The sequence below is a fragment of the Podarcis erhardii genome, assembly GCF_964252035.2.
Source record: "Podarcis erhardii genome assembly, chromosome: 10".
Lineage (NCBI taxonomy): Eukaryota > Metazoa > Chordata > Lepidosauria > Squamata > Lacertidae > Podarcis > Podarcis erhardii.
This window is the reverse complement of record NC_138500.1, coordinates 18,842,405-18,857,138: the sequence shown is the minus strand read 5'-3', so window position 1 is coordinate 18,857,138 and position 14,734 is coordinate 18,842,405. Positions and strand designations below refer to the sequence as shown.

Here is a 14,734-nt window from a genome sequence, read left to right as displayed (position 1 = left end):
GGCCTTGTTCAGTATTTTCTTTTTTAAAAAATTGCTTACTGTTGGAGGCGACAAAGCACATCTTGGACTTTGAAGATTGGGGTCTCCGGGCAATGGGATCTCATTACTTGTTGTATTCTTAACTTCTAATAAAAAGAGCAAATGCAGTGGAGGCTTGATGGGTGTTGTCTTTTTGGTCTCATTCATGATCATATAAGAACTGGATAGATGTATAGAAAAGTATGGATGGGAATGTGGCCTGGAAATATAGAAATTGGTTTGTGTTACATTTAATGGTGAAAGCTGTTCTTCCATGTTTTTGAACCAAGAGTAGAGAACCATAACCCTTCCCGATGTTTGGGGTTTTTTTTTACACTTTTTTCTCAACACACCCTGTGCTCATATATTAAGGTCAGTTTGACAATGTGAAGCTCTTACACTATACTGGAATATTGTAAATACATCTAAGCACATTTACTTGTGAATGTAAGTGTGGGTCCATTTTCAGCATAATTCCAGTATGACCTGTGATGGGATTTTGTGGCATATTGTGTATGACAACCAAGAAAGACATGAAACAAAAATATAATGAAAATGTCATATTTTAAAAAGAGGCCAAATGTCAAACACATTTTACAAAAACAAAAGCAAAAGTTCAACAACTTCTGTACTGTCACAAATCTCCCTTAGGGATTTGAGAGTAGGACTTTCTTATTGAAATGCTAGTCATGTCAAGGAAATACATACCAGCAGTCCTGTAATATGGCTTCCTTCCTTTCTCAATTTCTGAGGTCTTAAGGTCTTGGCTATCCAACCATCAGCCCACGCCTGGCACGTAAACTACTGGGATCTAGAAACAAAAACTTGGTGTGGTGAAAATTTTGCCCATAGTTTCGTTCATAAGGCAAAATGGCTTTCAAAAGTTGAGAGAAATTTCACATTGTATTAGCACAGCTCTGAGGGGTTACTTTCTTCCCTGAAAACTGATAAAGATTGTATTATACAGCTGGTGCATCCATGAAGCCGTCAGCATGTCTGGCAAAATAATATTGCAGCATACAGTAGGAACTGGAAGGTGACAGTCATATTTCCTGTGCATCTGTAGACTTCCCAAAAGTGTCTGCTTTTAAACATTTGCGTCTAACAAAGCTAATGTGCACACTTAGCCTCGCCATGTTTAATTTTGTAACCTATGTAATTTTGTAACCTATGCAAGGGAGTTATGGCTAAACTCCTTGTCCAGCGATGTGAAGCTGAGGGAACTTGAGAGGTGTGGACAGAAGGAATATTTCTAAGGCTAGAGTTTAAGTTTGCCTTAATAACACAGAAACATAGGTAGAAACATTATTCCTTTTAGCTCAGTACTGTCTATACTGGCTGGTAGTAGCCATCCAAGTTTTCAGATGAAATTCTCAACCTGCAACCACGTCCCATAATGCATCATGCCTCTTGAAATAGAACACATGGAGCTATTTTCACATTAAGCTGATAAATCTAATCATTGTCTGAATCAGCTATTTTAGACGAAAGCTCTCTGTGTAGCCTTAGAAGAGCTTAAATGTCTGCAGTAGGCAGAGTTGCAGGAACTCCTTGCCGGATACAGGAATCCCTGCCAAAGCCTGGCTTGGCAATATTGTTCTCCAGTTTCTTGACAATAGAAATGAATCTCTGTTGATGACCATTATCTTCTTTAAGAAGGTGATATTCCTGCCTCTCCTGCAGAACTGCCCAGGTGTCTGTTAAGTTAAAAGGGGATTATGAGATGCTTCTCTTTAGCAGATAGTACTGACTGTTCCCATTCTGCAGCTAGGGTAAGTTACAGGTTAAGTCCATCCATTTGGCAAATGCTATCCACTGTTCCAGGCCTTTCCCCCACCAGTGTAAACTTTTCCATGCTGCTAAGGCAGGGAGGGTAAGCTGTGAGATCACACAGCTTGGTGAGCCTGTTGGTCCATAGCCATAGGTGCCCCACCCTCAGTTGCAAGCTCCTTGAAGAAGGGAAGCCACACTTCCAAACACAACACAGCTAGCAAGTTCCTTGGAGGATGCAGCCGAAGAAGTTCCTGAGCCTCTGTGGCATTGTCCACATGCTCTGGCATGCAGCAGTTGTCTTAAGTGCCCAAGTAGCATGGTCCTCAAAATAGAGCATTTGCCTTTCTGGTCCAAAATAAGGACTTTGATGGGCCTTGTCACCGCAAGAGAAGAGCTGTGGTTCCCAGAGGAAGGAAGAGCAGGGCTAATGAGGCAGAAATCTCTGCCGCTCCTCCACAGTCCTGGGCGTTTTCCTGAAAAACAAAGCAAGTATGTGGTCAGCAAGTAGAATTTAGAGGGCAGCAAAAATTAAAGCCTAGCTTCATTTTAACTTGGGCCAAATGATTGAAACTTTTTTTGCAATGGGGATGGCCAAATCCACCTCCCGATAACAATGGATCCATTCATAGGGCTGGCAGGATAAACTGTGTCCGTGCAGAATATGCGTGCTCATGAGTGCCTACCACACGGCAAGGAACCCAATGCACTTGGCTATATGTATAACGTGTGCACAGGCTTGCTGCATACATCACATCAAACACACACTGATGGACAGGTGGGGGCACTGGGCCCTATTTTTAGGGCCTCCACATAGGCAAACAAGTGAGGCAGCCTTGTGGTGGTTAAAAATGAATCTATGGACTGACATTTCAAAACCCAGCTTATTTTATTTAGGCCAGCACATTATCATGGCTGCTGTGGGGCAGAACCTACTTTGTCAAATGCAACAATTCCTCAACCCACCTTACCTCAGGATGGAATGCATGGCAGGTATCTGGTCGCCGCCTCAGCTTCTGGGAGCGCATCCTGTCACATTTCACTGACGCATTATGTGCAGTGCTGTTAAGGTTAATAGCAGTTTGGGGAAATGGTGAAAATCAGAAACAATCCCATTTATGGAGGAGCTGTGTTGTCCCACAATTCCAGTTTACAACTAGGCTGTACAAGTCATAAGATGTATTCCCATAGAGGTGCCCTTGATTATGAAGCTACTGCAAGGCCTCTACTCACATGGAATGCCATGCACTCATTCTAGCATAAAGGGTGCTGTCAGAGGCAGGACATGTCTCAAAATACTTATGCTACACCTGGTAAGTAAAGGTAACGGTAAAGGGACCCCTGACCATTAGGTCCAGTCGTGGCCAATTCGGGTTGCGGCGCTTGTCTAGCTTTATCGGCTGAGGGAGCCGGCGTGCAACTTCTGGTTCATGTGGCCAGCATGACTAAGCCGCTTCTGGCGAACCAGAGCAGCACACGGAAACGCAGTTTACCTTCCCGCCAGAGCAGTACCTATTTATCTACTTGCATGTTGACGTGCTTTCTAACTGCTAGGTTGGCAGGAGTAGGGACCGAGCAACGGGAACTCACCCTGTTGTGGGGATTTGAACCACCAACCTTCTGATCGGCAAGTCCTAGGCTCTGTAGTTTAACCCACAGCGCCACCCGCGTCCCTACACCTGGTAAGTAGGTGGGCTCAGTTAAGATCAGCTAGGATTTTTGAACATAGTTTAATCTGAACACTGCTTAAATTCTATTGAAACTAGTGGGAGTTAATTTTCCCATTGATTTCAACATGATTTTAGTTGGAATGGAGCCATCATGGGTGGCTGCAGAACCAAGCAGCAGCTTTCAAGGCTAGTGATCACACTTAATGAGCAAGCTCCACTCCAGGAGCAGTTAGCCAGGGGTAAGACCTACTGGAAGCAATGGGACATAAGTTAGTCACAACCACCTTGAGTAAAATTAGGGCTACAATCTACATATTTTTTCCAGCACTGTTGCTGCAGAGCTAAAATTTGTCTACTGAAGGAAAAAATTACTGTTATATTAAATGTGTCTTCATAGTTTCATGTGTATGTCTTTAAATGAAGTTCTTCCTTGCAAGTTTTTTAAATAACCACTCTTTCCCCCACAAACATACACTCCACTGCCCCAATGTAAATCTCCCTGAAGCCTGTTGGTGTCCTGTGCATCTATGCCATGGTTCTGGTCCAGAACATGAGTCCCTGCAACTATAAAAAGCAAACACGTGCCCACATGGGAAGAAGTACAACCCAGTACAACCTCTACCAGAAGAAAGATATATTTGACTTCTTTAGGTTGCAGTAGGACAGGTGGAAAGTTGCTGCAGTCACATACAGCATCCACAACCAGGAGCAGGAGATTGCTGTTGGTAATTTGCTGCACCACAAACATCCTGTAAGGGCGAGAAGATCCCCCCACCCCAAGAGACTATGGTCAGAACAGAAGGTTACAGAATACTCCCCTTGCCCCTTCCAGAGGTGTCTTTTTCCAGCAGGAACTCAGTTCCGGCACTTCTCAGGTAGGTGCCATTGCCATTCTAAGATAACGAGGTGAGTTCCAACACTTCTTTTTCTAAAAAAAAATAATAGCACTGCCCTGCCCTTCCCTTCCCTTCCCTTCCCTTCCCTTCCCTTCCCTTCCCTTCCCTTCCCTTCCCTTCCCTTCCCTTCCCTTCCCTTCCCTTCCCTTCCCTTCCCTTCCCTTCCCTTCCCACCACCACAAACAAGCACATGGTTCAAGCAATAGGAAACAGCAAGAATTAAAGCAAATGGGAAGGGGGCAGAGGAAAATGTATTTAGGGAAAATGGGAATACTGTTAGGGAATATTCAGAACTGAGTTGAAGACTGCCACTTTCAATTACACAAATACAATTTTATTGCATTGGAGGCAGAATGGTTGAGAAACTTGAGCTGTGGGTTATAAAGCAGGGACAAATCCTTGTGTACTGTGGACTAATCTGTTAATACTGTAGTGCAGCTCTTGTGTAAATGGATTGATATGATACTTGACTCTGGATGGGAATGCATCATCTACATACATTGTGTGTGTGTGTGTGTGTGTGTGTGTCCATGCACAATTCAGAGGTTGTAAGTTTCTGAGTGTTCATCTTCAATGTACTCTGCATTATGAGCATAGTGCTCATGCATGGAAGGGCCTGCCGAAGAACTAATTATGTATGTATTGAAGCACATTGACTTAAGTACACCACAGTTATGTGTGCCAAAGCAGGATTGCAGTTTCAGAGTGTGTGTTCAAGCCAGTGTAAATGTATGTACAGGACTGACCTGTGTATTAAAGTGTACGTATTAAACCCTATACAGCTATGCATGGGAGCCACATTCAAAGAATGACTATAAAGTCCCATGTGTGGCCCAATACTGAGGGATCAGCTGGTGACGTGGACAGACTCTGCTCACATGACACTGGGGCTACAACATTCTGTGTCTGCTCCCTTCTCTAGCTATGAATATGGTGCTGTATTTTGGACCGCAGGCTTGAATTCTCATTTATTGTATATGTGTCATTTTCATAGTTACTATTAATTATTTTCTGACAACATAAAGTGTTCATGTGCAAGTAATATGGAAAATGCACTCTAAGCATGCCTACAGCCAGAAAAACCAATAGTCCTCTACTGCCCTCTGCTGGGGACTATGAGTGGTGTGTACTTAGCTAAAACTGAAAAGTTCCATCTTAATATTTAGCACCTGAGTTTTAGTTCTTAGATCACCTCCTGTGGGCTTGTGGAGGCTTTATTCAAATGGCCATCTCTGCAAACAGAATCCTGCCAGCTGTACCCAGCTGGGTACCATGTCTGAGTTAATGGAATCATTTAAAAGCCGCATAAGAATAAGAATAGGAATACATGCTTCATGGGCATAATCCTAGGGCTGGTCCAAATGTTACATTTGAGTGATAAGCTTTTCCTTCAGCAACACTCCCTACAGAAGTGGCAACATCTAGAACAGTAGTTCTCAAACTCCACACCCCCGGTCCACTTGAAATTTGCTTGGGGAACCACTTAATGATATTTCTACCTGCTGTAGCAGTTGCAATTCCACAGAATTCAATTTGTAATATAATAAAATACAATATTAAGAAAAGAAAGAAAGTGATAACAATGCAATTAAACAGTGGTGTAGCGTGGGTTGTCAGCACCCGGGGCAAGGCAAGTAATTTGCGCACCCTAACCCTAACCCCCAGATGTTGCGCCCGGTGCGGCCGCCCCCCCTGCACCCCCCACGCTACGCCACTGCAATTAAAAACTGACACAAAACTAAATGCAAAGGATGTATGATTTCCCATCTTCAGCCACAAATTCACAGACACCTTGAGAACCAATTGTGGTCCACAGACCATACTTCAGGAACTCCTGATCTGGAAGCTTCCTACCTGCTTCAACCACCCAAGGGAATGAAGCATCCAACTCCCAGCACCATAATTCCCAATGGTGTAAGTGTGGGATGCTGCAATAAGAAGCTTTTAGATATTAGAGCTGTGAACATTACATGAAAATACTAATGTCTGAATTAGTCCTTAGCTTCCTTACAATAATCATGTAAGTTAGATCAGTTAGGGGGCAAGAGGGGAGGGAGAGAGAGAGAACAATTTTCTGGAGATCACTTGCTGAGTTCATGCTGAGCTAAGAAATTGTCCCATGTGATTTACCCATTATGCTTATACCAACCATCATAGGAATTGCTTCAGAAACTATCTGGTATTAGTAGCTACACAGGAGAGACATGTGTTGCTAAGAGCAAGGCTGAGCTTATTTGCACAAGACAAAGTATTCAAATCTAATTTGCTCCTAGTATGGTGTACCTGCAACCAATGCCCTGACAGAAGGGCTTATTTCAGCTGGAACTCACCAGAACTTAGTTTCAGCACTGCTCAGGTGGGTACCCTTGCCATTATAAGAGAACAAGGAAGGAATTCATGGTGAGTTCTGGCACCTCTTTTTCTAGAAAAATAGCACTGCTTGACAGTATAAATGAGAGAGGAGAAAAGATAATGCCTAAGGCAGGGCTGACAGTTCTCAAACTCACTATAGCCAGACTTGAGTCTGTCTGTTTTTTGGAAACAGCATCAAATGCTCAGATATTCTGGTGCCAGTATTCAGTGTTTAGGCACACTGAGTTGTTTAATGTTGGCAAAGTAGAGTTCTTACAGGTAAACATGCCTCTCAGCCCTTGCATGCAGTTTAGAATGAGTGATGTAAGTTCTCTAAATGAGGGACAATCTCACATGGGAAAACACTCTATGGAGAGCTTTGTGTGAAAAGAAGATTGCCTTGAAAAGAAATGGATGTTGAACAGAATTAACTTATCTGTGGGCCCTTATGGATATGAATTATTTGGAACAGGAATGTTCTACACTGAAGCAAATGCCCTAACCTATAAAGAAAAAAGCAGAAAAAAAACATGATCATTGTCAGTTTTGCCTATCTTTCTAAAGGGAATTCACAGAACCACAGAATTGTAGAGTTGGAAGGGACCTCAAGGGTCATCTAGTCCAACCCCCTGCAATGCAGGAATCTCAGCTAAAGCATCCATGGCAGATGATCATCTAGATAAAGGTAAAGGACCCCTGACAGTTAAGTCCAGTTGGGTGCTGGTTGTGGCGCTCATCTCGCTTTACTGGCCGAGGGAGCCGATGTTTGTTTGCTAAGATAGTTTTTCCGGGTCATGTGGCTAGCATGACTAAGCCGCTTCTGGTGAACCAGAGCAGCGCACGGAAACGCCGCTTACCTTCCCGCCAGAGCAGTACCTATTTATCTACTTGCACTCTGACGTGCTTTCGAACTGCTAGGTTGGCAGTAGCTGGGACCGAACAACGGGAGCTCACCCCATCATGGGGATTCGAATCACCAACCTTCTGATCGGCAAGCCCAAGACTCAGTGGTTTACACCACAGCGTCACTCGTGTCCTCTGTTTAAAAACCTCTGAGGAAGGAGAGTTCACCACCTTCCAAAGGAGTCCATTCTACTGTCAAGCAGCTCTTACTGCCAGAAAGTTCTTCCTGATATTTAGATGGAATCTCTTGTAATTTGAATCCATTGGTTTGGGTTCTACCCTCCAGAGCAAACAAGTTTGCTACAACTTCCAATATTCCTTTAGATATTTGAAGATGGCTATCATCTCTTCTCTCAGTCTCCTTTTTCCCAGGCTAAACATACCCAGCTCCCTCAACCATTCCTCATAAGGTTGGTTTCCAGACCCTTACAAGGCCTGGTTTCCAGTGAAGAGTGTGGCTGAGGAGAGTTCTAAGGACCAGACAGAGAGACTTGGAGGGCAAAATGTGGTTCTGGGTCTGAGGTCCCCCACCCGTGCACTAGGCAAAGAGTGTGTTCAAGGCAGACCTTTGTACCTGGCAGGTTCATGCAGAAGGAAGTGGTCTGTGAGGGACCTGGGTCCTAAGCAATTGTCACTACTATTGTTACTAACGGACACTTGAATTGAGGTTGGAATAGTTCATGGTTGCAGGCAATTCAGAAGAAATTGTGGAAAATAAGAGGCATTGCAAGGATAACAAGGGACAGTTAGTTTGCTTGGAGATCAGACTAACCAGAGACAATTGAGAGGCACAGGTAGGAGAAAAGGAAGAAAGAGAGCACATTTCTTACTTCTGACAGTCTCCGCATTCAATAATCCCATTGGTCTCTTTGATGGCAGGTTCATATACAAACACTGGGTATTCTGTGTCACATGGCTGTAGCATGTCGTGCTTCTTGTGCTTGTGAGCTGAGATGGGGAAAAAGAGGCTGAGTGAGAAAATCAGGTGAAGGAAACAAATGAGGTGTGGAAAAAAGAAGTGGAAAGATGTTGACCCAAAAACGAAGATTACTGGCAGCCACTAGGTGGTGTGGGAGACTCAGTGTATGAGGATGCCCTAGAAGCATGAATATGGCCACCCTTCAGCCAATGGTCGGATTATGTAGCTATCAGTCTGACAGGCTGTTTACTGCTAGAAAGTCAAAACACACAAACAAGTGGGAAACCACTTGCAGTTAGTTCATGGTTAGAATCAAACCAGCTGGCCAAGACATTACTAGGTGGCTCATATGGGGGAAACAGGAAGACTTTTTACTAACGACAGTGACTGCGTGAAATATAGCGGGCTGAGCTGGGCTAGTACAGCACCAATCTTTAGTAACTGCAGCTAAATACCTAAGAAGGAAGCTTTACTAGAAAGAAAGTCCACTATCCAGCTCCCACTAGCCCACATAGGAACTGACTACTTGCAGTGGAAAGATCTACATTTTGGGGACCCTGAAGCTTGAACTGTTACGGGGGCCCTTCGGCATCAGCAACAAAGCCTGAGTAACCACTGTTATCTTCTTCAATGGGGTTGTTCCATGACAGATCACCAAACCTTTACAACACCTGTGCTACTGACTTTCAGACTTTGGAATTGTTGAAATATATACAAAAATAATAACAATCACTTTTGAAGTTTTTGGAAAGCTGAAATCCAAAACATTTAAGAAAGCATGAATATTTTTTTAAATATTTATGTTATTAACTGAGTGTACAAAACTAGCTTAATTGTGTTGCATGTCAACATTTTTAACATTTAGGTGCATTATTTATTATTTTAAAGAAACACCAGGTGTCATTGTGACATTTTGAAAGACAATGTATGATGTTTAGATTTGAGGATAGCTGAGATAACGCATGGATATGTTTGCACAGAGAGAAAAATAATCACCTGCCAGATAGTCAGGGAGTGGGTGAACTGGTTGGTCATCAATAACAGCAGAAGTTTGCATTTGATAAAACTAACAGTGGGGCTGCTGTTCTTCAAACAGAGAAATGCTCAAAATGCTGTTGGACATTTGCATCACACTGGCCTGAGGGAGAAAAGCTGTGCTGGCATTTATTCTCTTGTGCGATGACGACAACTCAGAGACACAAAGATACTGCAAATGTCACACAAACACGTATAGAGTCTGTGTCACTCATTGGGAGTTGAGACAGTGACAAATATCCAAAAAACACACCTTTTTCTAGTTTGTTTTTAATCTATCAATTTTTATCTCCCTGCCCTTCAAGGAGCTCAGGATCCTCTTATCATCACAACTCCCTTCTCAGGTAGGTAAAACCTGTGAACTCTTGGAATTGGAATCAAGCAGGTGGTTGAACTTGTCCAACACTCTAACAATCCTGGCTCTTTCACAAATCTGTGACTGTAGCTTTTGTGAAAATTGCAGTGCTCTAATCTGGACACAAAGCTTGCAACACCATTGCACACAAAATGAAGACTTGTGTAGCCCATCTGTCAAGCACCAGTGAAGCGGGGAGAGAGAATGGGACTCGCTTTTCCTTGTTGCTTCCTGCTGGGAAGTGAGCATCAGAGCTCCTATTGCTTTGTCACAATGGCACCTGTCCTTCCTGAGGGGTTTGCAAGTGACTGAATCTCTGCTTCAGTGAAACCATCACTGACAATCTGATTCCTCCCGTTGCTTTTCTTTGCCTGTAATGTTCTTCACCAAGTTTCCCTCAACGTAGCTATGCAGCAGATTCCCTGTTCTAATCTTTCAACTATGAAGGAAGCAGCAGGCTATTTTAACACAACCTCCCTCAACTGGGATTAAAACCGAAATAAATTTATGCCAGATGGTGCAATGAGTATTGTAAACAACACCTATTTGTTTTCCTAGGTCTTATTAAGTTTCCATGCTGTATAGCAAGGATTTGTCCAGTCCTGCATATGTCACCCTGATGTTTTGCAATACCCCCTGCCCTAAATTGGTTGTCTTGTCTAAGGTCTTCTAGATAAGATTCGAACCTGGAACCCCTCAACTCACCAACTCCCAAGAAACTAATAAAGGCAGCTGATTGGACAGCTTGACTACAATGTGACAAAATGTAGGTGGACAGGAGTCTTAACCACAGTGCAACCCTGATTGGGGGAGCCAGATTTAGCATCTGTATAGATAGACCCCACATTTAGCACTCAATATATTTTCTAGGTTTCTCTTCTAGTGCAGTGCACCTTACTAAAACCTAGAAATTACCCAACATGGAAAATATGTGGCCTATCCAGGATGCAAAACTGTGAGTTACAGCTGTGCAGTTACATGTCCACAACCAGCTCACTTTGCATATCCAAACTTGGATTCTCCCTCTCCTCAAGGTAGAACTGCATTAGTATCATGTATGGAAGGGAAGATCCACAGCATGCTTTCCATCTTCTTATTGCGTTTCATTCACAAATAACATTTGCTCTTGGAGCCACAGAGATTCATTCTGTTCAAACTCCCTTTTGTCTCTCTGTTAAACCACACTTTAACTGGATCGGAAGTGAATTTCCTCATACCCCAAACAGTTCCTTGGACACAGAGCAATAACAGCAATAAATTGAGCCTGGGGAGAGGGAACAAATCCAGTCAGCTTCAACAGCGCAGAACACAGTGAAGCCACTGCTACATTTGGGGCAGGGCATTCCCTTCCCCCCTCACCCCCCAGTTTCATTCCACAGATGAGCATGAATTAACACCTGAGCAGCATCGGCAAAAGGGAGCAAAATGTCACTGCCATCCTGATATTTGCAGTCACATTGATCCGGAAAAATAACAACAGAGATAGGTTTTAAATTGCTGGCATTTCACTGTCAGCAGGGCAGCCCAAAGATATTTTTTTTCTAGCCCAAGCAGCCGTCCATGTGTCCAGAGATCGGCACCTCTGCACCATTTAATGATATAGCAAAGGGCCTTGAGTTTCTGTATCTCTGCTTTCCTAAATCATATATTATTAAATATACAAGACCACTGAGTGGTTTACATAAAACACAGTAAAATTGTATGAAATCTCTCTCACAGATTGCTAGATGTTACGGCACATGCACAGGCCAGCTGCTCCCCAGTGGGGGGCTGGTGTCTATTGGGATAGACAGGCTGTAAGGCATGGATGCCAACAGTAGGAGGAGCCAGAGCTGATGATAGGCAGAACTAATTCTAGTTTAACCCCAATCCTCCTCCATAGAAGGGCAACAGTGGCACTTAGAAGGAAGAAACCAGCAGGCAGGGCCAGCCCCTGGGCTGGTTGTAAGAAAGAAGGCAGTTGGGAGCTGGTTGCGGTTGGTAGGGCAGTGCCCTATTGGCCTAATAGATCAGCGCCCACTGCCTTCGGAAGCAACCTGTGCTCCCTTCTCTGTCTTTCAGCCCTCATGGGGAAATAACTAAACCCCCAAATATTACTCTCCACCAGTTACTCCTATGCTGCTGTCCTACTTCCCCAATTCCTCCGAGGCTTATAATCCACCAGCAAGAGTCTGGAGGATTGGAGCTTCTTAGCCCCACTGTCTGTCTGTCTGTCTGTCTGTCTGTCTGTCTGTCTGTCTGTCTGTCTGTCTGTCTGTCTATCTACCTATCTACCTATCTAATCTATTTATTTATTTATTTGAATTTATATACCGCCGTCTCAGGGCAGTTCACCCTTACCTACCTGTAGCCCATCCTGGCTGATTACTGGCTGGGCTACTCATGAGCAAGCAACCAGTTTAACAACTTCTTCTCCACAGGAGCTTTAGCAACTGCTGATGTTTGGAATTTGGGAAGGAAATACTACCTCTTGCCAGGATATCATAGAGAAGGTTTTTTCTCTCCTTGACTAAGGGCAGGCTGGTGCTCAGCTGACCTGGGAAGTACCCTCACATGCCCCAGATCTTACATGTTGAAGCTTTAGTGACATATTGGAACATGGGAAGTTACTGGACTATCTAGCTCAGTATTGTCTACACCAATTGGCAGCAGCTCCTCAGGGTTTCAGCTCAAAGCTATTTTCAGCCCTACCTGGGAAATAAGAATTCAACTTGGTGTCTTCTTCATGCAAAGCAGGTGCTACACCACGGAGCTATGGCCCATCCCCTGTTGTTGGGTTTACTGGTAGCTAATAATGATGACAAATGGTGTAAACGATGCAAAGAGTTTTAATATTTATCTTGGTTAGCTATATCTTATTGACATAAGGGCAGCTCCCATATTTCTTATTTCTATAGACAAGCCATTTATCAGCCAGCCTTTGTCTGAATGGTGGAGGGGGAATAAAGGGCTAGAGCTGCTTATTCAGCCAACCTGTAATCATATCTGCTTCTCTAACATAAATAAATTATGAGTAAGTTGAATGAACTTATTTATTGAAGTTGCTCTAGCCATCAGAACCTGACTATCTGCAGTTGTCTGAATAATACAGTTTTGCTGGATTTCCAGTTGAGTGATTACCACCTGTCCTCATGCAATTCTGCAAACAGACTGAAGTTTCTTTCTGATAGATTCTTGCCCACCTCTAGCTAATTATCTCTACTTGCATTTTGTACCTACTGAGAATGCAAGAATGTCCTCTCGTGTTTCTTTCTGAGCTCCATATTTGACCTGGATCCTCTGATTATTATGGATCCTTTTAGAGCAACCATAGTACATGGGAGCTCTGGTTGGGGCTCAACTAAGGTTACATCCCTTCCTGCATGAAGCAACCACCACCATGTCTTTTCTCTTGCACGAGTGGCACCTCCCTAGTCCACCCTTCCTCCTTTCTTCATCATCCTGCTATTGTTGGGTTTACTGGTAGCATGCTAATTATCATGCAAACACTTAGGCCTGGCCTGATTCAATTACCACTCATGAACAATTGAACAGAGGAAATAACTCCTTGAAGTTCTTACTCTACCTCTAGACCTTGGGATACCAAGCATTATTTGAGACATCAGGCACCAACTCCAGAAGCAGCACCTATTGGTCTGGCCTAGTATGACAGATAGCAAGATCAGATTGTAGATTAAAAGCACCATAGGAAGGCCTATGCATTTGTATAATGTGTAAATGTATTGAGAATGAAATGGGGGGGGGGAGAGGGGGTAGAATAGAAGATGGAATGCTGATAAACCTTGCAACTTTTCAAATACTAATTTGTTCCTTTATAATGGACCAAGCTTGCTGTAAAATATTATTAATATTGAAGGGCAAGATTTGCAAATATCAATATAAGATTCACTTTAGCAGTGTACAACAGAATTCTCCACCCATTGCCTATTTCCCAGTAAGAACTGCTGCCATGCAACCTTAGTTCATTTCAGCAAGGCTTATATGGGTGAACCCACATGCTTTGCACAAGCTGCTGTTGTTTGCACATATTGGCACATCCCTAGAGCTTCTGTACATCTTTATATTCAAGGTTACAGCTGGACCAGCAAGCGCAGAAACTTGCAGTGAAGTATGCCAATCACAAAGTGAGTGGTAGCCCAATAATTAAACAAGTAGTGATATCTCTGTTTTCAGCTAGGCAGTCGCAGCTAATTCCTGAACAGCTGTGATGAGGGAAAGGAATTGCCCCCAGTTTTCTGGGCAAATCTGCTTGGGTGTTCTCCTGTTTCCAGAAAATGGAGATCTTTTTGCTGCACTATAATGATTCTACTTACCATGATGGAAAACAGCCTTGGCTATATAGGTTGCATGGCATAACATGTGATGCAGATGAATCCATGATGATGATCACAAGATGGTGGTAGAATTCCATGGTGAAGACACATGAATAGGAAGAATGGGAAATGAAGAAAGAAAGAGGAAGAATGACATGGTGGTGAAATGAAGAAATAATTGTTCACAATAGCAACAATGAGTGTGAGACTACTCCTTAAAGTTCACCTGCCTTTACAGTTAACTAAACTGCTGTTTCATGAGAAATATGTTTTATTGTCTTATATCATTCCTTCCTTCACATAAGCCTATGTGAAGTGAATGTGATTTACTTAAAAATACGAGAATATTTGACACTGAAAGCTTTGGCCTGCACACTCCTAAATGTTTAGGAGCAGGCAATGCTTTCAGAAACAAGTACAATATTGGAAGTACACCCTGGACTAGAGAGAGACGGCTATTCTATCTGGTTAAAATATGTGTAAGCAACATAATGTATGTAACC

General features: G+C 43.2%; 1 protein-coding gene across 1 annotated transcript in view; it reads right to left on the bottom strand.

Annotated features, from left to right (window-relative positions):
- Window positions 1-563: 563 nt before the first annotated feature.
- CACNA2D4 (calcium voltage-gated channel auxiliary subunit alpha2delta 4) overlaps window positions 564-14,734 on the bottom strand; it is a 163,595-nt gene continuing 149,424 nt past the window's right edge. The window contains 6 exon segments of the mRNA XM_081879036.1: window positions 564-2,264; window positions 2,760-2,830; window positions 4,081-4,093; window positions 4,096-4,207; window positions 8,440-8,557; window positions 14,232-14,252. Coding sequence (XP_081735162.1) covers window positions 2,169-2,264; window positions 2,760-2,830; window positions 4,081-4,093; window positions 4,096-4,207; window positions 8,440-8,557; window positions 14,232-14,252 — 431 coding nt within the window. The 3' untranslated portion in view covers window positions 564-2,168.